Below are 21,922 nucleotides of genomic sequence, written 5' to 3'. Positions count from 1 at the left end.
GCTTGTCTCCACGTCTCTTGCTCACTGTTCTCGTCAGCCACAACAGGGAGACTGTTTAATATTTCATACGCTGAATAATAACAGTCACTATTGTGGGTCCTTCATGCTGTGTGTGTGTGTGTGTGTGTGTGTGTGTGTGTGTGTGTGTGTGTGTGTGTGTGTGTGTGTGTGTGTGTGTGTGTGCGCACGCACATATGAGAATGTATGTATGTATGTATGTTTTGTGTGTATGTGTGTGTGTGTTTGTGTGTGTGTGTGTGTGTGTTTGTGAGAGAGTATTATTAGAGAGTACTCTAACGTGTGTGCTTGTTCCACAGTGTTCTGTGGAATTTAGATAGCAGCTCCAGGAACAGCATATCCCCAGCAGTTTTGCCAAGGATAAGAGGCGCTTTTATGACACCTTACAGCAGCACGACACCTCCTGTGCACGGCTTGTCCATGCTTAGAATAACCCAAGAGCAAATGGACCTGCATATCACATCGTGTCTTCACAAAATCCAAGGTATTTTGATTGATCCCTAAACACCGTACAGCTTTCCTCACTCAATTCTACCAACGGCATAGAGGTAGTGGTGAGAAAGCTGTGGAGTTTCATATCAGGCGAAGAAAGCGCAGTTGAGGATCAGGAGCTGTGCGTGGGGGATGTTACATACAGTATGTGTGTCAGAGATACAGAGAAATAAATAAAGGATGTATGTGACTTCGATGTGTATGTGCTACTGTGTGCATGTGTGTGTGTGTGTGTAAGTGTGTGTGTGTGTGTGCGTGTGTGTATGTGCTACTGTGTGCATGTGTGTGTGTGTGTGTGTGTGTGTGTGTGTGTGTGTGTGTGTGTGTGTGTGTGTGTGTGTGTGTGTGTGTGTGTGTGTGTGTGTGTGTGTGTGTGTATGTGCTACTGTGTGCGGGTGTGTATGTGTGTGTGTGTGTATGTGCTACTGTGGTGTGTGTGTGTGTGTGTGTGTGTGTGTGTGTGTATGTGTGTGTGTGTGTGTTTATGTGCTACTGTGTGCTTGTGTGTATGTGTGTGTGTGTGTGTGTGTGTGTGTGTGTGTGTGTGTGTGTGTGTGTGTGTGTGTGTGTGTGTATGTGTGTGTGTGTGTATGTGCTACTGTGTGTGTGTGTGTGTGTGTGTGTGTGTATGTGCTTTTTTCGCGTGTGTGTGTGTGTGTGTGCATGTGCCGTATGAGGTGTATGATCCAACTCTGTTCGAACAGTGTGTGCAGCTCATCTTAACACAGCACTACAAACGCCTCCCCAACCACACACACACACACACACACACACACACACACACACACACACACACCTACACCTCAGTCACCAGCACCACTGCCCCCAACTCCTGCTTGGCTGTTTGTAGGGTTGTTTTCTTTTTTTTTATTTGTTATCTATTCCCCGGGAGATATCGGTATGTGAGCATAATAGATGTGTTCTAGAAATCATCCTGTTTCAGGATGGCTTTTTAGGAAGTGGCCAAATGTGCTGTCTTAAGTAAGCAGCGAGGAGGCAGGTTGTTTGGCCTGGGTGCTCACACTCACACACCCTGATGACTTTTCTGGAGAAGAAGCTCCTTGTTTTGATGAAACCAAATGGAGCGTGAACAGCTGCCGCCGTGGGTGTTCCTCGACAGTAATGGTTCTCCTTGTGCTGGCGTGTGTGTGTGTGTGTGTGTATTTGTGTGTGTGTGTGTGTGTGTGTGTGTGTGTGTCTGTGTTTGTGTGTTTTTGCATTGACTTGTGTTCTTTTCTCTTTTTTTTGCCTCCCTGATCTCAATAATGCAAATATGCTGATGAGTCACATCAACTCTGCTGCACTTAAGAGGAGGTTTCCTTCTTGGAGCTGGAGGAATGTCATTTTCTCGCCACGCTTTGAGTGATTTGTTGGAATAAGTAGCACTTTGCCTTTGTCACACCTCCCCGGCCCTCGTGCCGTTCCTATAGACCCTTTTAACAATAAAAACAAAAACAATGCTTGAACGTTATATTTGGGCCCCAATCTACAATCCTCCCCCACCTTTTTTATGCAGCCCTTGCCACTTAATCTACTAAACCCCTCTTCTACTGCACTTTTACCCCCATTAATGCACAAATAGGCTGACACCAGACATAATTTCACTGCATTTCTTACTTCCAGTAACTATATGCATGTGACAATAAACTTCCTTGTATCCTTGTATCCTTGTATCCTTGTACTTCCTCTGCATTAAGATAACATATGGAATGTTAAAAAGGAAGTCTTGTGGGGCCAACTATGATGCTGATAATGGAACTCTCTTGAAAGGGTCCATACATAATATTTGTTATCAAGCACACGTTTGTGATGATGCTCTTTATGACTATCTAGAATTCTAGAACATATGCAACTGTGCTGATATAAGTGCATGTCTTGTGGATAATGATATACACAGCAAGAGGATATGTAAGTGAATAGGAGGATAGCACACAAGGTAGTTATTACCGTGATGGTGGTGGCTAAGTGCCTTGTGTACAGTGTGGTCATGGTCAGTGTGGTTTTGTTGCAGTGACAAAGCACATGTTGATTTGAAATACGGTGAATATGTTTGCTTGGATTTGTTATTATTTATGTGTACCTTGCCATGGCAAAATGGGTTGTACTGGCTTTATGATGGACATGAAGGACATTTATGAATGACAGTACTATTTAGTTGGTACATTTTTCTCTATAGCAACATGTTTTTTTTCCTTTGGAGCAGAAGCACTCATCTGTCTTGTATTTACACCCTGTATTTAGGATTCGGCCAAGTTTAATTTTCCATGGTCTCTTCCAAATTAATTCACGTTAAGGAGATGTGAAGGATGTTCTGTCAAAATGCAGACAGAGGTTCCCTGTCAGAAATCCCTGTAGAGCAAATCATTATGAGGTCATGGCTCAGGATGACCCCAGCTCTCTCCGTTTGGTTAAAGAATTTAGATGGAATTAAGATGGCAGATCATCAACCCGAAGTCAGGATAATTGGAAAGACAGAGTAGAGGGCAGAGAAGGGTTCAAGAATTTCTAGGCAGCAAGCTTTCTCTGACATCTGCTTTCCCTATGCTATATTCTATGCTCTGTGTTATGCTATTTGTTTCCACAAACTCCACAAAATGTAATTTGGCACAAAGAGCCCATTAAAATACAATGAATTATATGTATGTGGGTAAACATTTTCACAGAATGTTAAGATGATTATAAATATATTTGGAGAATTTTAAGGTCATGTTTTTTGTGTTTCCTGTCTGTCCCATCTCTGGTCTGGCTGAAGGGTAAGATCCACTCATCCTGAGTACGGGTCTCCAAGAAGAGTCTCGTCATTTGCTTGAAAATGCTATTCATGCATGTGTTGTGTTTTTGTTTTGTTGTGCCTTATCTTTTTTCCTTGCTTCAGGCATGACGTGCCAGGCACGGACGTCCTACACGGAGGACGAGGTGCTGTGGGGTCATCGCTTCTTCCCGGTCATCTCCCTGGAGGAGGGCTTCTTCAAGGTGGACTACTCGCAGTTCCACGGCACCTTCGAGGTGCCAACGCCTCCCCATAGCGTCAAGGAGCAGGAGGAGAGCCTCCTGCTGTCCTCCCCATTGACTGCGCCTTCCCTCTGCCACAGTGCGGGTGGTGGTGGTGGAGGTGGAGGTGGAGGTGGAGGAGGTGGAGGCGGAGGCGAGGCTGGCAGCATCACACTGGAGGGTTCCGACCAGCAGGGGGAGTCGGAGAGCGGCTCCACCAACCTGCCACCAGCACCCATCGCAGCGAGCAACGCCACCAAGCTGCCGTCCAAGCTGCAGAGGCTGACTGGGCGAGGGGGGGACGGCTCGCTACCTATCGGTAGCGCCGGGGGGGGGCGTGCGCTGGACGGAATGCCCCGGAAGCTGCTGCGCATGAGCTCAGAGATCACGTACAACCTGGGCGAACTGCCGGTCAAGCTTCAGCGGATCAGCTCGGCGCCCGGCGTGGCCGAGGAGCGCCTGCATGCCGTCAGCTCGCCGCTGGCCGAGGAGAGGCCCACGCCCAAGATCAGCAGGGCAGGGGGCGGGGCCTGCGACTCCATGAGCCAATCGGTCTCGGACTTGCCCCCGAAGCTGCAGAGATTGGCTGGGGGAGGGGGAGGCATAGGTGGACGGCTAGACGGGAACCTGCCGCCCAAATTGCGGAAGATGAACTCGGAGCGATTCACAGGTTTAAGCCTGAAATGAACAATATCCAGCAGTAGTCTCACGTAGTCCAACCTGTTACAGTACACACCAAGGGACAAACCGTTTTGGCTCAAATGTGGGTGAAAAATATTACATGGTTAATGATGGTAAGGAGGATTTGAAATCTCTAAACCAACACCTCTTCAACACCTCTTGTAATCACGGGCATTTACGTTGATTCAGACACTAATATGAAAGGCTAAATGGTGCTCTTCAACTTGGTCGTCTCAACCTTGTCTTATTTTTCCTCCCAACCAATACCAAAAATGAACCCTAGATGTGCACTCAGGGGAGGTACAGAAGTCAGTCACGTCTGGCTCCGTGAGACTACTCTTGTATGAACTCAAACCTGTTAACATCCCTCCTGCATTCACTTCCTCGGCATTTACGAACGTGAATAACGTTACCACTGACTTTATATTCATCACAGGATTTATGAACAAATAACCTTTTAGCAGCTAATTCATTTTAAACATGTTGGCATGTTTGAACCACATAGAGCATGTGAATAATACGTATAACATATTTATAATAAATCTCTTTAGGAAATATAAAAAATCAGTCAGATAACTTCAACAAAAACATATTCCATTTACAAGGGCACATATATTATGTTTGTGTTATATAAATATTTAGTCACCTGTGGTAATTTTCATGCATGTGTAGTAAAGTAATATTTAAAGATAACAGCTCATACAGACTCAAATAATACGCCTTAACTTTGTCAAGTGGGTGCAATTCACTGTTCACTCAAAGGTGTTTTTAGCTTTGTTTGTGTTTTGGAGTCACAGCTCCACTGAGTCACAGGGATTGTCTGTTTGAGTTGATTTACTCAATTGGTGGGAGGTTGAAGAGTGTTAATCTATTTGATGTACGTAGAACATAATCTTATCCATTACAGCTTTCTGCCGCATATGTGTTTTGAAAAACGGAAGCAATAACAATTGAGCTATATTAACAGGAGCGTTTTATGTTATTTTGCATTTCTTTTTAATACCTCTCTGCGATGCTTTTTAAGAACTGCACTGCGACTTACATATAAATAAATTCTCACTGAGATTATCAGGCACAAAACTCTGTGGCTCAACTGTATCCTAGGTCAGCAAAGTTTCACCTATTACTACACACTCTTATTATGACACAAACAATAATCTTTATAATAATATTATAGCTCTGGTATACATGTGTTATAAATGTCTTTATAGAGGATCCTTTTTTCGCCCCTGTCTATGGCATAAGACAGAGGCTACTCTGTCAGGTGCTGTCTGTATTGGATGTGTTCATCAGTATTGGTCGAAGTCTTCCTTTTCAGAAATAAAAGTTGTGTGATTCTGCTCTTTGAACTCTGCCATGTGGATGATTGACAGGTTTGCTGGCTGTGGGCTTTTGTGAAGCCGAGGTGGAGATCAGAGGGTTTATTTGTGCCAGGATCTCTTTAGCTCCGATCCTGCTCCACGGCTCAATCTGCCACAGCCTTCGTGTCACTGTGTCCAGGCGGTTTGGGCACGGTGACACTCGGCGTGACGTTGTTATGAAAAAGAAAGCAAACATGTTTTGGAGGAAAAAAGACTTGGCACACGAAGCTGAAACTTGAAAAAAATGGATGGAAATGCTTAGGACAGTCATTGAGTCTGAAAATCACTGGAACGCTGAGCACTTTAGTACTGTGAATGCTATGTAAACCATATTCTTCTCTTGATGCCCACTGTCTCTTTTAATCTCTCATGTGAACATTTTTATATTTAAATGACTCATCTGCCTTACATTGATTTATTTTCAAACAAAGACATTCATTAGGTTCATCACCCTCAGACCTCATCAATGTGATGCATAACTTATACACAAAAAACAAGACTTTCATTTTAATTGGCAGACATATTGAAGATACTGAAATTTAGAGCTCATTAAAATGGCTTATTTCTGAACATTTGATTTGAACACCCGAAGAATCCAGCTATACCAAAATCATGGGTTGAGACATGAGCTGATCAACTCATCTTGATATTTTGTGTCAAATACAATGACATGACATGATTGATGCTGTAATTTATCAAAGGCATATCACTACATTCTCAATAATGTTACCCAATAAGCCATCTTGTACTAAATTAACTGCATTTTTTTTTTTTTGCCTTTTAATGACAGGACAGTGGAGAATGACAGAAAGCAAGTGGGAGAGAGAGAGTCGGGGTGGGATCCAGAAAGGACCACGGGGTGGGAATCGAACCCGGGTTGCCGGAGTACGGTGCAAGTGCCCCAGCCAGTTGCGCCACGGCCAGGGCTTGAACTGCATTTTCAGCAAGGAGAGAACGTTTAAGATCTGAATAGGCCTATTTTCCTAATTAATTGTAGTATGATTTTTTATTTTGGATGCTAAAGATGTGTAAGTTAACTGCACTGTATTTTACTGCATACTATTGTCCACTGTTATACACTACCGGTCAAAAGTTTGGGGTCACTTGAATTGCATTGTTTTTTTAATCAGGGCAGCAGTTTTCAGATTACACTATGTGCTTACATAATTGCAAAAGGTTTCTCCAATGTTTTCTAAAGCCTTTTAAAATCAGATTAGTAAACAGAATGTACCTTTCGAACAATTAATGGTTGCTGATAATGGGCCATGTAGATATTGCATTAAATATCAGCCATTTCTTTCTACAACAGTCAAAAACCCTTTTGCAATTATGTAAGCACATAATGTAATCTAAAAACTACTGCCCTGATTTAAAAAAAAAAAAAAAAAAACAATACAACTGATCTCAGCTGATATTCTGTCTGTAATGGAGTGGAATGGAAATGTATAAGTGACCCCAAACTTTTGACCAGTAGTGTTATCATCAGCAGTTATATCATCATCTGTGAACATACCATACATATTTAGTGATTTTCTTTTTCAGTTATATAGTCAAAGATGTTTTGTGCTTTCCAGGGTATCTCAACGGCAAGGATTCTGAACTTCCCATAATTTAATTCCATTTATATAACATCATAGCATGAATATGTCTAACAGAACTGTAGAACCCAGCTTGAACTTGAATCCCCAGAGAGTGACAGAGGCAAGACAGAACTGCAGTTCATATGTGGGGGCCTTTAAAATAAATATTCCATTGCCCTTCACACTAATCAACATTCACACTTGGCATGCTATCAACCACACAGGTAAGGGGTGTGGAAGAGGCTCCTGAATACAAACTCAGACTGGTTGAGATTTGACATGAATCGAGCAAAGGTAAAGGAAAGGGTTGTGGGTGAGAGCCCCACAGGGACACAAACCCTTCATTTAGATTGGCATACCAACCTGGTCTCCCTGTAGGAACCCAAATTGGAAAACACAAAAGATGTGCTGCGGACTTTTAATAAAATGTGAGATATATGTTTTAATTAGTCACCCACTAATAACAAATACATTTCATATGTTTCATCACTGAGTGCCATTAGATCAGTGCTCCAAGTTTCCTTAGGGAAGAAGACAATGAAGACTCATAACCTGTGTAAAGCGTGTGAGACCTCAATGACACGATTATATTTAGATATGCTTTCTCTCTCTCTCTCTCTCTCTTTCCCTCTGAGCACTGAATAATAGTCCTGCCAGGACAGCATGCATGGCAGCCCTGCCTCATTCCGATCATTTTATTTAATGAGTCCAGCAGTGAGAATCCCTTAAGACATATTAAAGCACGTTAGCTCACCACAGGACTCCGTCCTGAACTTTTAACAGCAGGAGACTAATTAGACTGACGATGTGTGCATATGTATATGTGTGTGTGTGTGTGTGTGTGTGTGTGTAAATGTAAGCATACACTACCACCAACTGTGCAACCTGGAGGATGAGCTCTTATGTAAAAAAAATCTGACCACACTTGTCGCTAACTGCACTCAGTGGGAAGAGAGAAATACAAGCAATCTGCCAGAAAATATAATGCTCAAACAGTTAAAGGGAACACTTCAATCACACATTGTATGACATTGTTTGGTTCTGAGCACAAGTAAAACTTTTGTGTCGGTTGTTTTATTTTGCAAGAACTGTCAGACATACTGTTTGAGAATGGAGGAAAGGGTGGAAGGTTTCATAATTGTGAAAACCTGTAAGAGTTCACTTATTTTTTAGCAGTGTACATACAAGTATGTGTCATAAAACATTTTGTTGAAGTACACATACTTTTGTACTTGGAATCTGTATAATAACAACAATTACTGTGTATGATAACAATAATACCAACAATAATTATTGCAATTATCCAATAGTATCAGCTACTGTCATCATAGTCTCTTTCCAGTGTTGGCAAGTAGGTGCAATCAATTTTAATTTATTCCAAGATGGAAGATGTTGAAAAGAGCAGCTCACATCATTTCATTCATTTCATACCTCATGCCCTAATTGCATTTGTGCCAAGTTAATGCATCCTTAATGACACTATAACGAATAAATAATTTAGTGTTTGCACATTTCACAATTGAATTTCTCATTTTAATCAATACCATGTATTTTAGGTGTATGTGAGTGTGCTCCGTAGCAGCCAAGTGCTTTGAAATAATGAGACAACTGATTCATTTATTGACAAAAAAAATCCTGTTAATTTAACTCTCAGTAAAACAGCAGCTGTGTGTACAAACTGTTCCATTAGAATATTGTTGGCGTCAAAAGCAGGGAACGCAGATGGTTGACACAGCAACGGTGTACAGTTTATAAACTGTTGAACTGACAGAGTGACATAATACTCATCATGTTACTCACACAAAGATGTTTTAACAGTTGAAGACCTCACATAAGTCCAGTTCAACCAGAAAGATTCAGGCAACAATGAAGGTTAACAAATGTTTCAATCCATTAAAGGATTTACAATTATATAAGTTAGCAATATCAAACAAAGTACCCCACTCTCACGATAAAAGGTGCTAAAGACCCACCAAAACTGAAATGTCAAAAGAACTTGTCTGCACACTTTAATCCATGCTAGATTCTTTAATAAAAGGCCAAACTTTCGGTCATCCGACCAACTGACCACCATGTTTGTTATGCCCTGATGATGGTCGGATGTCACCTGTCTTTCAAGACTGTCTTTATAATGACTCGGCTGACCTGTCCTGCTGATTTAATTTCCTGCTGTCTTGTTCTGGAAGGATCTGCATGACTGAGGACGGGGCCTATGCTAAAGACTCTTACATTGCTAACTTGTGTGAATAAGTTATGTGCTAATAAAAAAAAACTAGTCGTGGAAAAACTAGTCCACTTTCGAATCCACTAGCAATTTATCACTTGACTATTACTAATTAGCACTCTGGGACAAGGCGTCCGAAGGAGACAAAACAGACAGGAGATCTCTGAAGACTGCTGAATCTTTATTCACCATATTGCAGTGATAATCCTGAACAATGTTCAGACCAGGTGTCAAGCAATAGGGTGAAGTGAGATGTCATCAGATGGCGGCCCCCGATGAGATCTGAAATCAAAATGGCTGCGGCCTATCTTTTATACTCCTTAACCTTGAAGTTGGGCCTTCTCGCCTCCCTCGAAAGACACCTGTTGGCCTATCAGCATCCACCAAGGTTACGGATATTGGTGGGACCCCTTGTCATATCATATATAAAAATGATATGCAAAACTGTCTGATTCTGTTTTTTTCCAGTTTCCATTACCTCATCCTCTCGCTCTTGACCGTCTAGGCCCAGTGTCACTGTGCACTCATTCACCCCACTCTTTGACACCTGGCCTGGTCTGCTTAAGATGTGTACAGGCCTTGAAGTCTCATAATAATTGCAGTAAAATTAAAGTTTATAAAAAACCATACATGCATCCTTTAAGTCATAGAAATCCACGACACAAGCTTTCGGTCATCCGTCCAACCGACCACCATGTTTGTTATGTCCTGATGATGGTCGGATGACCGAAAGCTTGGCCTTTTGTTAAAGAATCTAGCATGGATTAAAGTGTCCAGGCAAGTTCTTTTTACATAAGTTAGCAGTGTAAGAGTCTATAGCATAGGACCCATCCTCAGTCATGCAGATCCTTCCAGAACAAGACAGCAGGAAATTAAATCAGCTGGACAGGTCAGCCGAGTCATAAAGACAGGTGTAGCAGACTGGTGATTGGTCAGAAGTCATGAATGAATGAGTAGCATCGAATTAGAGTCTTCCTGGCATAGCTTACACTGGCACAACTTACACTGGCACTTCCATTTTATCCTAAAGAAGAAATGGAAGTCAAAATATCATACCAAGACTATCCAGGAAGCTTTCCAAGGACTTGGCACTGGCATTCTGATTCTGGTTATTGCCAAAACTGGATCTGGAGCCAGTCAAATCAGACAGAGGAAGCAATTTGGGTGAAAGATTCAGCTGGCTACCGGTTACCACACCAATGCCATGGCCAAAGGAAAGCTTTGGAGACAACACAAGGCAAGTTTTGCTTGGATCTATTGCACATGTTGTTCAGTCCTTTGCATCCAGGTTTAACACAAAACAGGCACTGGCAAATTACAGCCTTAGGGTTGAATAAGGGACAAATTAAGGCCTGAGGCATGATTAGGGCCTTATATAGTCGAATGAGACAATGGCTACAACTCCAGCCTTTTTTAAATAGGATATTAGATTATTCATGTTTTCACCACCAAGAATATTTAGATCTAATAGGCCTATATAGCCTACTTTAATCCGTCAGTGCAGAAGTGGTTGGAATCACTGAAGTGAGAGAAAACCATTACTGACAACAGTCCTCACAAGGCCCTCTGTAACCATTCTTTTCCCAACTCCATCAGTTCTGGGCATGCTGGTAAACATCCATTCATTAAGATTCACTTGACTCAAATACCACTACTCTGTTGTAGCCTATGGGATCTCTCTGAAAAGAGCGTTATCTTAGAATGGACCAGGTCATGGTCAAGCATTTCAGATCATGCCATTAACATCTGGCCTATCATGTTCTCATGTCGAACTCAAGAAGGATTAGCCTGTAGTCTAATGCATGCATCATGCAGACTTTCAAGTCTAACTATAACCAGACTCTAACCTAAGAAAAGTCTAACCGCCGAACCTTGAATCTGAAGCTGGGGGATTGCGTTGTTAGAGAGACAGCGAGCGAAACGGCTGTGCCATGAATGTTTCAGCAGACGGCGACTGCGATACTACACAGAAATAGAAACAGCAACGGCGGAATTCGGCCAGGCACTAAGCGCGAGAGGGTACAGTACCGGAGTGGTTGCTAGGTAACGCCAGTGTCTGCTCCAAAGTGAAAAAGCGTGCGCTCAATCCTCTTGCGCTGAAATCGGAATAAACACGATGTCAAAGACGCACTGCCTTTACAGATGCCAAATATGTTCATTTTAAGTTTAATTAGGCTATACAAAATACTGTCAACCCAAATAGTAGAAATGTATGTGGTCAGCTCTGTGACTTCCACACATATAGGCCTAATGTTAAGGTTCTGAAATTCACGACAAGGGTTCAAGGAGAACACCATGGACAAAACTAGATGATGAAAACTGCATGCGCGAGTTGTGCATTTTGCGGCATAGGCCTACACCATTTTTTTCCCCTTTTTCCTTTATAGGCTAAAACTATAAGCCGATCTATTTCTAGGCCAATATATGATCTTCGTCTACAGGCAAGATGGTCTGTTGTGAAACTTTCCCAATTTTTGGGACTTGAGGCTACTGGCTTATTCCGTCTAGCCTCTATCGCCCTCTGCTGCAATCATAAAAAGAAGACCCCACCGGAGGAAGCCATTAACAAATCTCCCGAGCGGCCCATAATATTCCTGCAGCTGATTTTCTATATTCCTATTTTGACGGAAAAAAAAGCATCATGATTTGATCTCCATCGAACACAAAAATAAAACAGGACAATCCATGGTCACAGCAAGTTTAATTCACACATTGAAAAACAAAACTGAAAAGATAAATTCTCTCACTATACAGAAAGTACATGTGTATTGCACACATATTACAATATCTGTTCAGAGAAAAAATATAAGTAAAAATGTAAACATCTTGAATACATAAAAATACCTTTAACACATAAAAAGGACTCATAAAAGCTTGTTAGACTATCAGACGCTTCATGTGATGTTGATAACAATACATTCAATGAATACAAGGGAATTTTAAAGGATTTATCTGAGTCGTCCTCCATGTTTGTCATCTATTATAACGTGTGTTGGCAAAAAGCAGCTTTAACTACCTTATACCTTTAAAACCACTCAAGCTGTTTTTGAGAAAATCCCCAAAATTTGGCCTCCAGAATCCCTGAGGGAGGAAAAAAATGCCATCAGTCTTCCTTGTCTTGATCTTAAAAGCAGGATTAGGTAGAGGCTGAGGGCACGCACAGGGAACACTGACGCCAATGCATGTTTTGGCTGTTTCTCACGTGGGACTCCAGGAGATGCTGTTTTACGTAGAAGGGCCATGAGAGGGATCTGACTAATATCCGTGCCACTCACTAGCCACACAGTTCTACAGCAACCAAAAGCATGTTAACAACACCATCAGTCACAAACCACAACCATTTTTTATCGACATCAAACAAAACTGAGGGCAAATTACCTTCTCCACCAAATGCGCAGATGACAAAAAAACATTCCATATTTTTTTTTTGTTTGTTTTAAATAGTCACATTTTCCACCGATAACCACACGTTTTCACTCGTCGATAAAAACCATATGTGCAGACCACTAACCTATTCATATTCATACTCATAAATATGCATGTTTAATTTCTAAAAAATCCAAGGTTGTCCACCATTTCCTATGAGCAAAAACAAAACGGAACTACTATACTGAAGGGAAGCCTTTATTGCTTTTTGTGTGTGTGTGTGTGTATATATATATATATATATATATATACTAATATACTTCATGTGACAAAAAAGACACTTTACTAACCAACGAGGAGATGATCTAAAAATGAAAAGTTACCAGACAGACCCCTGACACTTATAATCTGTAACATGATCCCTGAATACTGTGTGTGTGTGTGGTGTAACTAACGGTCTTTTCACTGTGGCCAAGATCGGGCTGATGCACTGAGGGAGGAAGGGTTTCGCGGTTTTTTTTCACGCTTGGTCCATAGGGGGCGCCGGCGAGCTGTGGTGCGGCTGGAGGTCGTTGGGGATCCCACAGTGGCTCAGCAGCTGGGGCGAGGGATGCTTGAGGAGGGTGGAGGAGCAGAGGACGTCCTGAGGCAGGGAGGCGGAGGTGGAGACAGAGGAGGTGCAGGAGGAGATGAAGAGGAGGTCGGAGGGGGCAGGCGTGGCGGTCAGGCTGCTCTGGGGGAGGGCGGAGAGGGGAGCCGCAGGCTGGCAAGGGCCCGAAGGCAGAGACGCCGGAGGGGTGGATAACGCCGTAGACAGCAGGAGTGTCTCCGAGCCGACCAGGCTGTGAAAGGGAGGCCCGTCGGCCAGGCTCAGAGGCAGGCCACTCCAAGGGCCGGCGGTGGGGTCCTGCAGCCTGTGCAAGTCCATGTGACAGGCGGCGCCTTCCCCACCACCGTTGCAGCCACTGCTGCCGCTCCCGTCGGCTGCAAGGTGCGAGGACTGCCTGCGGGCGAAGGTGCCGTCGGAGAGGACCGTGGCGTTGGGCACTGAGGACGGGGGCGTGAGCGGGTGCTGAGGGGACAGCGGCGACGGAGGGAAGCCGTCGTCCGTCGGGTGGAGGAGGCTGGGGTCCAGCTCCAGGCTGGAGAAGGTGTCGGCGGAGAGGCGCGAGCTCAGGAGGTCAACCACGCCGCCCGCCAGCGCCCGCGATTCCACACCCTCCGGGTGACCCAGGTCGCCCATGCCGCTCAGGCACGCAAGGGATTCTGGGTAGGAGCCCATGGCCTGTAGCACGCGCACCAGCTCATCTGCCTCTTCTGATGTGGGCAGAAGCTCGCTGGTCTTACCTGCAGCTGTGCATAAACACAGAAGGTTACAAAATAACTTAATGTTTTAATATAATTGTCTAATATAATATCACAACTGAGACTGTACCAAGGATGACCAAGCAACAGTATACAAAACCACGGAAGTGAATACACGAAAAAAAGATAAGACTAAATCCAAAGTGAAGTCAAGACAGATTAAGATTACCCTAAAGGCTGAGAAAAGAGAGAGTAAATAAATGTACCTTCAAACAAGTCAAAGTCTTGCAAATCATCTGGCAGCCTTGGAAGAACATCTGAGAAGTCTTCCTGGTTAAGCTCCAATTCATGTGAAATGTCATTGATGTCATTGGGGATGTCATCAGGGAATTCATCAGTGCTTAGGTCTGGGGTCAACGGGCTCCTAATATTGAAAAAAAAAAAATGATTACAGATCATGAAACCATGAATGCCAACACACATGCACCATATAACGTCGTCTTCCAATGCGATCAAGGTTCCCTCAATGAAATTCAGTTAAATTAAATTCAAAATACTTTATCTGTCCTCGAGGGGCAATTTGCAGTCTTGTAAGAGTAGTGTACTGCATGCAACATTATAAAGACATGGCTAAAGATAATAAGCTCAAAATGGAAAGGACCATTTGGGAATTCACAAAAGCCTGCTGATGTTTTCTGCTAAGCTCCATCATGCCAGAAACCTGACGCAGCCTCACCTGATGCTGGAGGACTGTGGGGGGACGCTAAGTGCGGAGGGCATTCCCAGGTTGCCCTGGGGCAGCGCGGGGGGGATGGGTTTCTGGGGCCGCCGCGGTCCCCTCTTGCCCTTCTTCTTGTGCTTCTTGGTCAGGGCAGCTGGCTTGGGCTTCCGTAGGGGCTTCCTCTGCTGTTGTTGCTGCTGGTGGTACATGCGGCGACTCACATCCCCACGCAGGAAGTTATCCTGAGAAGAAACAGGGTCAAAAGAGACAGACATCAGTTATGGCTGAGGAAAGAACCACCAGGATGAAGGAGGTGAACATAATGGGCAATCTGGTGTGGCAGTGAGTAGCACGAGTAGGCAATGGAGAGACATCATAGACCAAAACTTTGGTAGGTGAGCAGAGCGGTTCCACAGTGACTACTAGTATACGTTCTTACTTCCTGAATTTGTGTAAGAAGAACATAAATTCCCATATTTCTTTCAGGGTCATACAAAACATAGTGGGAACCAAATCACACGTTGGCGACCGCCATTGAATTTGACTGAGTGTAAGGTGTAAAAAGTCTGTCTAAGAAGCTAGCGCATGATGTGCTCAAATACAATGGGCCACTATGTGCCTCCACATTTACATATTTACACCTTGTGTAGAACAGATAAGGAACCTGCTCCAGCAGCTCACCATTTTCTTAGCGTGTTCATCACAGAGTGGCGTCTGGTGCGTGATGTCAAAGACCGGAATGGAACACTGTGCGCCATCGGCGAAGCGCGCCGTACAGCTGTTGAAGAGCTGCTGAGAGCCATTCGACAGAATGTCTGTAAGGGACAAAGGTCAAGGACGATACAAGGTGCACACAAAACACACACCACTGCAATTTCTATGTGCTACGACCTCACACGTACAACCTCCCTGTTCCAGCCTTCTTCAAGATCACCATTTAACTTCATTGTAGATCCCTACTCAAATGAAAGCGTAGGCAGAAGAAAATGCTACTATTTCACAGTATAACTATAGACCCTTTCAACAAGAAAAACAAAAACAACGCTTGAATGTTCTGTTTGGTTCCCAATCTACTTCCCCTGCATTAAGATAACGTATGGAATGTTAAAACGGAAGCCTTGTGGGGCCAACTATGATGCTGATAATGGAACTCTCTTGAAAGGGAGGCAAGTCTGAGACATCAGTTTCAGTCTGGTCGCTATTTTGGAGTGTGGCAATTAGGCCCTACATCACTGTGACATTCCTTAATTGGGCCTTTATAGACATGGGGCCATGCGGACGTATACCACAGTTATGCACTCGGCTGTACTGGTTCTAGATTAGGTGGAAGGATACGTTGGAAGCAGTGCTGTGTGAAGGGCAGGGCCCGGTTCCGACATGTCTCGTCCTTGGTGCTGCCAGTACAGAGCCCTGCCTGAAAGTCCTGCTTCCATGACATCCTGTTACTGGAGAGACAACAGTTAACAGCAATAAGTTTTGCGTCAATAATACACATTCACCTGCATGAGGCACATAAAATGGTCTGTAGAAAATCTGTAGAAAGATAGTGAAGACACAAAGGGGGCGCTCAGGAGACTTCAAATAGTTCCTTGCTCAGGTGCTCTTATGCGATGGCTGAAGTGAGAATCCAAAAAAGAGAAAATACAGCGGCACTCTGAAGTTGAAAAAGTATAAAAAGCCTTTCATTTAACATGGCAAGAACTGGTTAAAAGCACATGGGCCTACGCGTTACGGCCATATTGGCCTTCATCAGGGCATAGAAAAAGGAAGTATAACAAAGCTGGACACCCATAGGTTTTATACTTTTTCAACTTCAGAGTGCCTCTACTCTCTTTTTTGGATTCTGTAGAAAGATAGTATGCTATGTGTGATGTGGCCACAGATGTGCATCTCTTTGACATTACATCACTAAATGAATGAGTGCGAGTCTCTCTCTCTGTCTTTCTCTCTCTCTCTCTCTGTGCGTGTGTGTGCTGTTTACCTTGAGGCCTTTGCATTCACCGTGGGGACAAACTCTGCCGTGTGGCCGGGGTCCTGTGTGGCTGCTTCCACCAGTGCTACGCGCAGCGCCCGCTGTGACTTCCTGTGGCGACGCAGGGCCTTCTCCTCCCGCCGCAGGTGCGTGTACTTCTGCTGCAGGTACGAGGCCAGACCCGCCACACGCTGACTGCGTGAGCTGCAACCCTGAGCACTGAGGAGACACAGAGACACACACACACACACACACACACACACACACAGACACACACTCAATATAAACTGACAGGGATATAACACCATAACACCACCTCTATGCTTGGGCAGTTGATAAGGTTATTGAGCATATTCAGCTCAATGCCAGTCAATAGCTCATTTCAACAAAGGTGCATGGCAGATATTGTACAGCTGGTGGATTATAATATTGACTTGGCATTCTTGCTAACACCCAATAGGTCACTCAAGGTGGCGCAATGCAATGCTTTGTATGTGAAACACAAAACCAATGATTTTCTGAAAATTCATTCATTTACTAAATATTCTCATAGAGATTGCATTAGTCATGTTTACAATTATGTTTATTCTGACAAAAAAACTGTTGCTTAGACTACAAAAGGTTAATAAGATAAAGAGCGTTTTTTAGAGCTGGCTGACTTACCTCTCTTCTGAGTGTCTTGACTGAAGCCTCCAGTACTGATAGGACGCAACTCTCGCCACCTCCTCATCGTCATCCTCTGCTGCACTGTCCTCAGACCAGTCTAACCCTGTTACAAAACATTAAGTCCTATTACATCGATCCTCCTCTGTACTGACAACCAACACAAGCAATCACATAGACAAAGCAAGCCTCTATCCGAGTAGGTACAGAGAATTGAGAAACTCTGTTTTAAAAGAGGTGAGAACACAAATAGACAGACCACAAAAATGTTACAATCACAAAATACACTACCAAAGGTATTTCTGAAGTCTCAATGTCCATATAAATTATTCTGAAGAGTTTGTGAAAATTCACTTCGGTTTTGGCCAAAGACTCACCAAAATGTGGGTGTAAGTCGCTGCGTTTGGTCGACTGCTCCTCCATGACTCTGTGCAGCCGCGTTAGCCTCCCAGGTGTTATCGTCAGGCGCCCAGGTATGGTGGTATTGGTGTTATTGGGGAGAGGAGCAGACGTGGAGGGGGCTGATTTCCTGTTCGGAGCAGGCCTTGGGCCCGGTTCTAGTTTGTGATTTGAGGAAGCTGAACTTGTGTGCGTCTGAGGTGGTACAGACTTGCATAAGCCCTGCTGAAGTCCGACTGAGTAAGATGTGATGGGCATGGATGTGGGAGGGACTAACGGCTTTTGCTGCGTGCTCATTGGCTGAGGGAGATGAACGGAAGAGCGGCCGGGCGCGGCTGGCAGGGGAGACTGCCTGACTGGCTCGGCCTCTCGGATCGGCCGCTGTTTGGGGTTGTTGTTCTGCCGGCCCTGAGGTGGTTTCTTCGGCAGCAAAGTCTCCTTCTGGACTAAGGGCTCACCCCCACACAGGCCAAAGGGGTCCAGCGACAGCAAGGAGGGTAAGGACGGGGGTGGAGATGGGGGTAGGTGGTCAAGCCCATTGGAGGTCTTCAGAGCCAGAGAGGGAACAGTAATGTTGAGGGCCAGAGATTCCAAGGAGTCATGCCTCTTCTTGCGCTCCTTCTTGGGCAGGACGCCCATGACTTGCAGGTGGCTGTTGCAATACCTGTCAGACAGACGACTTCTATGACTGCAGGGCATCAAGAACTCATTTCGTAACCTAGACTGCATGACCATAAAACTGGCAATACACAGCACATGTAAAGACAAATGTTTAAAATTAGTTCTGTCCAAACATTTACTGTACTCTATACCATGTACTATTATTTTTTTCAAATTGAAATAATTCCTGGAACAAATCATTCGACAGCAGTTGATGTCAGTTACAATTGTGGCAGCAGCAGGTCACATGCCTACAGCAGGAAATCAGCTTCCTGTTCGTTCCCAAATCTACAGAAGAAAGGGTTCTGTAAATGGTCAACAAACCTGACACTTTAAAGTCACCACTAGGTCTTTGTGTAATATCCCAAACCTTACTTAGGTTACTGAGAAAACAAGTGTTAAACCATCTGAATGGAAACTTGGAAGAAAACTTCACCTAACCTCCACAAAACTGCACAAATCTTACCACTGTACAGCGTAGAGTGAAACACAAATCCAATCACGAGTAAACTGACAAATACAACTAATTGAACTATCATACCCCCTTGAATAGTTCAGTAATCTTGAACATCACAGTATTACACAGCATATGACTGAGTGCATCAAACACATGCACACACACGCATACCTGCGATCCTCTGCTTTGGGGATGGGGTTGGTGCAGCGCTGGCTATTGTACTTGGCCACATACTCGCACTGTCTGAAGGGAGCACTCCTGTCCTCCAGCACGTGGCGTATGCAGAAGGCATAGCCATTGAGGCGTCGCTGCTTGCACAGCTTGGGACTGTAGGAGCACAGTGGCTTGTGGTCCAGCTCCGAGTAGTGGATGTGTTTGCCTTCGTACATCCCGTGCCTCGAGTGTTGGAGCACATTAGCTGCATACATGTAAGGGGGAGAACAAAAAGCACATGGAGATGTCATTTTTTGCTTGGCCCAAACATCCACAAGTCCAAGAGTTAGCTCTACCGCAAAAAGGCCAGATCCGTTAGTGTGTGAGCAGTTAGACGGGTGTGGTTCTCATTAGATGCGGTCATAAGATAATGGTTGACTGTGGAACAGACTCATGCCAGATCAGGGTCAGATTTTCTCCACTCACCTGCTAGCCACACCCTCATAATATTGAATACTACTAGAAAATGTGGGCGGACGAATTGACTGATCAACGACAAGTAATGAGAAACCTGTGCATTTCTATAGTGAAGATACACGCTTTTTTTTATTGGCAAAAGCTTTAACGTTTGAACTTTTAAGTTGAACTTTTCACCCATGCACTTGACAGTTCACTCACTGATATCTAACTCATGGACAACTGCATGGCTACTCTCCAGACTTACACCTGGGATCCGCTTCTGTCAACAAGCTTGTGCAGAATACAAAATTCGGGCGTGATCGATCATTATAGACTAGCCTACAGGCATTTACTTGGAGGAAGCGGGTAACGCCAATGCTTACTAGTCGCCTGTGACACCTATTAATGGCAATGCACAGGAAATTCTTCATGATGGAAAAAAAGAAAGTTGTGAGGCGTTAGTAACCATGTTACTTATATTGAAGATCATAAACTGGTGCAAGAACTGGTGGACTCTTAAATATTGTATGCACAAAATATGTGAACGCATCTGCCACCTGCCACCTGATCTTTCAGGTAAATCAAGCAAGAATATATTATTTTACGGGCATTAAAAAGAAACGGTATGCATTGTAAACCATAAGTGTTTACAACGAAAAACGACTACCGAGTTGTATTCATCAATATCCGACACGGTATCAAAGCAAGAGGCGAGTCACAGTTCAGAAAAGTCTTCTATGTATCACTTCAAGTGTTGTAGTGTTACCAGAGACGTTACGCTTGTAACGTTAGTTCGCAAATATTACGAGACGGGCAAGGTACTTGTCATGCTTAACAACTTCCAAAACGTAAGAGGATGGACAGCCTACCCGCCCACTTTTATGTTATGAAGAAAGATAACGATAACGTTAATTAATCGTATGACTCAAACGTCACCACCGAAATTTTACCTTAAAAATACATTTTTTAAACCAAAAGGTGCGATAAAAGCTTGAGGGATGAGGAAGCGGAAATAAGTAATAGCTAACTCGCTAGCTAGTCAATAACAAATCCTTGCTAGCCTAGTTAGCGTAATTAAGGTAACCAGCAACGTTTATTTACGGTTTTGAAGAACGCTTGACACTAGTTTTAAAATGCATAATACAAATTCGTCTGTATATAATACTTACCAATTTAAAATTCAAATATATCGACTACCTATTAAATATTTCACGAAAGCAGTCCGCGTTGGGAAAATAGCATATTGCTTCCAAAAAAATAATTGGAGCAATATAAAAATCAGTCAACTGTGTGACATTTTAGCTGTACAATGCGTATTTTTGTATGCAAATCTGAGCAACATTTGAACATAAATGGAAGTAAATACCGTTGGCCTGTCACACCATGTAATCCCCAGACCTCGCGTAGAGCTTCAGCCGCTTTATTCTGCGCGCTAGGTAGGATGTCTTCAGCTCGAGCCCGGTGCTTTTCGTTAGCCCCGTCTACCTTCGATTCTTCAGTGTTGAATACGCTATTCACCACAAGCGCTACCTAGAAACGGCTATTATACCCTATGGGGCGCTTCTACCGCCAGTTTTACTTTTTTAGCGAGCAATTACCTGCTAATCCCCATGCCTGTACATTTGTACGGACACCGACTGCATTTTAGTGTCGATTATTTGAATAACAACTGTCCGTATACAACGACAAGGGGGTGTTGGTTTTGTCGTCGGATGTGAGGCTTCTCACAGCACAAGCCTACTACAGGCACTGGGGGGACATGACAACAGGCAACAGTACAACAACAACCTTTGCAACCATATTGGAAATTAACTTTGTTGAGATATTGTACCGTAACGATGGCTCCAAATTTTAAAACAGGCATGTTTGTGATACGGAGACACAATAAAGCAACGTATCATTGTAATACAGCGGGGTAAATCCAACTGATTCTCATTAACTGGACCTGTTGTGCTTGACATTAAGTTCAAGGGTATCTCCCCCGAGTAGACAGCTCTATCGTCTTACTGACTCAGATGACATCACATCATCCAATGACCGTCACTAAAAGATTTTACAAAGTCCAAAATAAAAGGTGGTTTGCTATTTCCCCCCTGTAAGAACACAACTGGTATACTAAAAAAATAAAGATCACACCCTTTGTTGCCTGACTGTGGAAGCGCACACGGTACAGGTACGGAATTTTATGACGGGCAACAATGTTGCAAAACAGGTAATTAATTTTCCAGAATTCTACACCCAAAAATTCACTGAAATCGAGATCGATTAAAAACGCTGGCATAAGACGTAAGTTTAAATAGCATACTTTAACAAGGCAAACTTGCTGACATTTGTACTTCTGAGGTGGGTCAAATCTTAATGTTTAACTGCCAATCCACGAAAAAACTACACAATGTCATACCAAAACCACCCTGTGCAGC

The 21,922-nt window shown here is 43.7% G+C and overlaps 2 protein-coding genes across 4 annotated transcripts in view; one reads left to right on the top strand and one right to left on the bottom strand.

Moving 5' to 3' along the window:
• kcnj3b (potassium inwardly rectifying channel subfamily J member 3b) overlaps positions 1 to 5,522 on the top strand; it is a 12,920-nt gene extending 7,398 nt beyond the window's left edge. Inside the window, exon 3 of the mRNA XM_048268754.1 lies at positions 3,386 to 5,522. Within this exon, the coding sequence (XP_048124711.1) occupies positions 3,386 to 4,188 (803 nt within the window). The 3' untranslated portion in view covers positions 4,189 to 5,522. The remainder of the gene's footprint in view (positions 1 to 3,385) is intronic.
• A 6,509-nt stretch (positions 5,523 to 12,031) lies between these two features.
• Positions 12,032 to 21,640, bottom strand: ino80db (INO80 complex subunit Db). 3 transcript variants are annotated; one of them, XM_048268751.1, is made up of 10 exons: positions 20,869 to 21,640; positions 19,062 to 19,308; positions 17,752 to 18,437; positions 17,375 to 17,480; positions 16,721 to 16,930; positions 16,075 to 16,184; positions 15,421 to 15,554; positions 14,755 to 14,981; positions 14,285 to 14,442; positions 12,032 to 14,066 (listed from the first exon to the last, which is right to left on the bottom strand). In XM_048268751.1, exons 2-10 carry the CDS (start codon positions 19,277 to 19,279, stop codon positions 13,234 to 13,236), a joined length of 2,682 nt encoding a protein of 893 aa, XP_048124708.1. In that variant the 5' UTR covers positions 19,280 to 19,308; positions 20,869 to 21,640; the 3' UTR covers positions 12,032 to 13,233. The 3 variants fall into 3 exon arrangements, with proteins under 3 accessions (XP_048124708.1, XP_048124709.1, XP_048124710.1); XM_048268752.1 differs by lacking the exon at positions 20,869 to 21,640 and adding an exon at positions 20,672 to 20,839; XM_048268753.1 differs by lacking the exon at positions 20,869 to 21,640 and having other exon boundaries at positions 17,752 to 18,721; positions 19,062 to 19,151.
• Between the last annotated feature and the right edge of the window lie 282 nt (positions 21,641 to 21,922).

Source organism: Alosa alosa, chromosome 17 (genome assembly GCF_017589495.1).
Source record: "Alosa alosa isolate M-15738 ecotype Scorff River chromosome 17, AALO_Geno_1.1, whole genome shotgun sequence".
Classification (NCBI taxonomy): domain Eukaryota; kingdom Metazoa; phylum Chordata; class Actinopteri; order Clupeiformes; family Clupeidae; genus Alosa; species Alosa alosa.
Note: the sequence above shows the minus strand (reverse complement) of the source record. Positions and strands in the feature narration are given on the sequence as shown.

Bases quoted from the DNA above. Each gene is read 5' to 3' on its own strand.
- ino80db (XM_048268751.1), bottom strand. From the start codon at position 19,279: ATGTACGAAGGCAAACACATCCACTACTCGGAGCTGGACCACAAGCCA. The intron at 17,481-17,751 runs GTGAGTCTTTGG...GTTTTGTAACAG, and splicing joins CGACTTACACCCACATTTTG to GGTTAGACTGGTCTGAGGAC. The intron at 15,555-16,074 runs GTATCCTTCCAC...TGTCCCTTACAG, and splicing joins CACACAGCACTGCTTCCAAC to ACATTCTGTCGAATGGCTCT.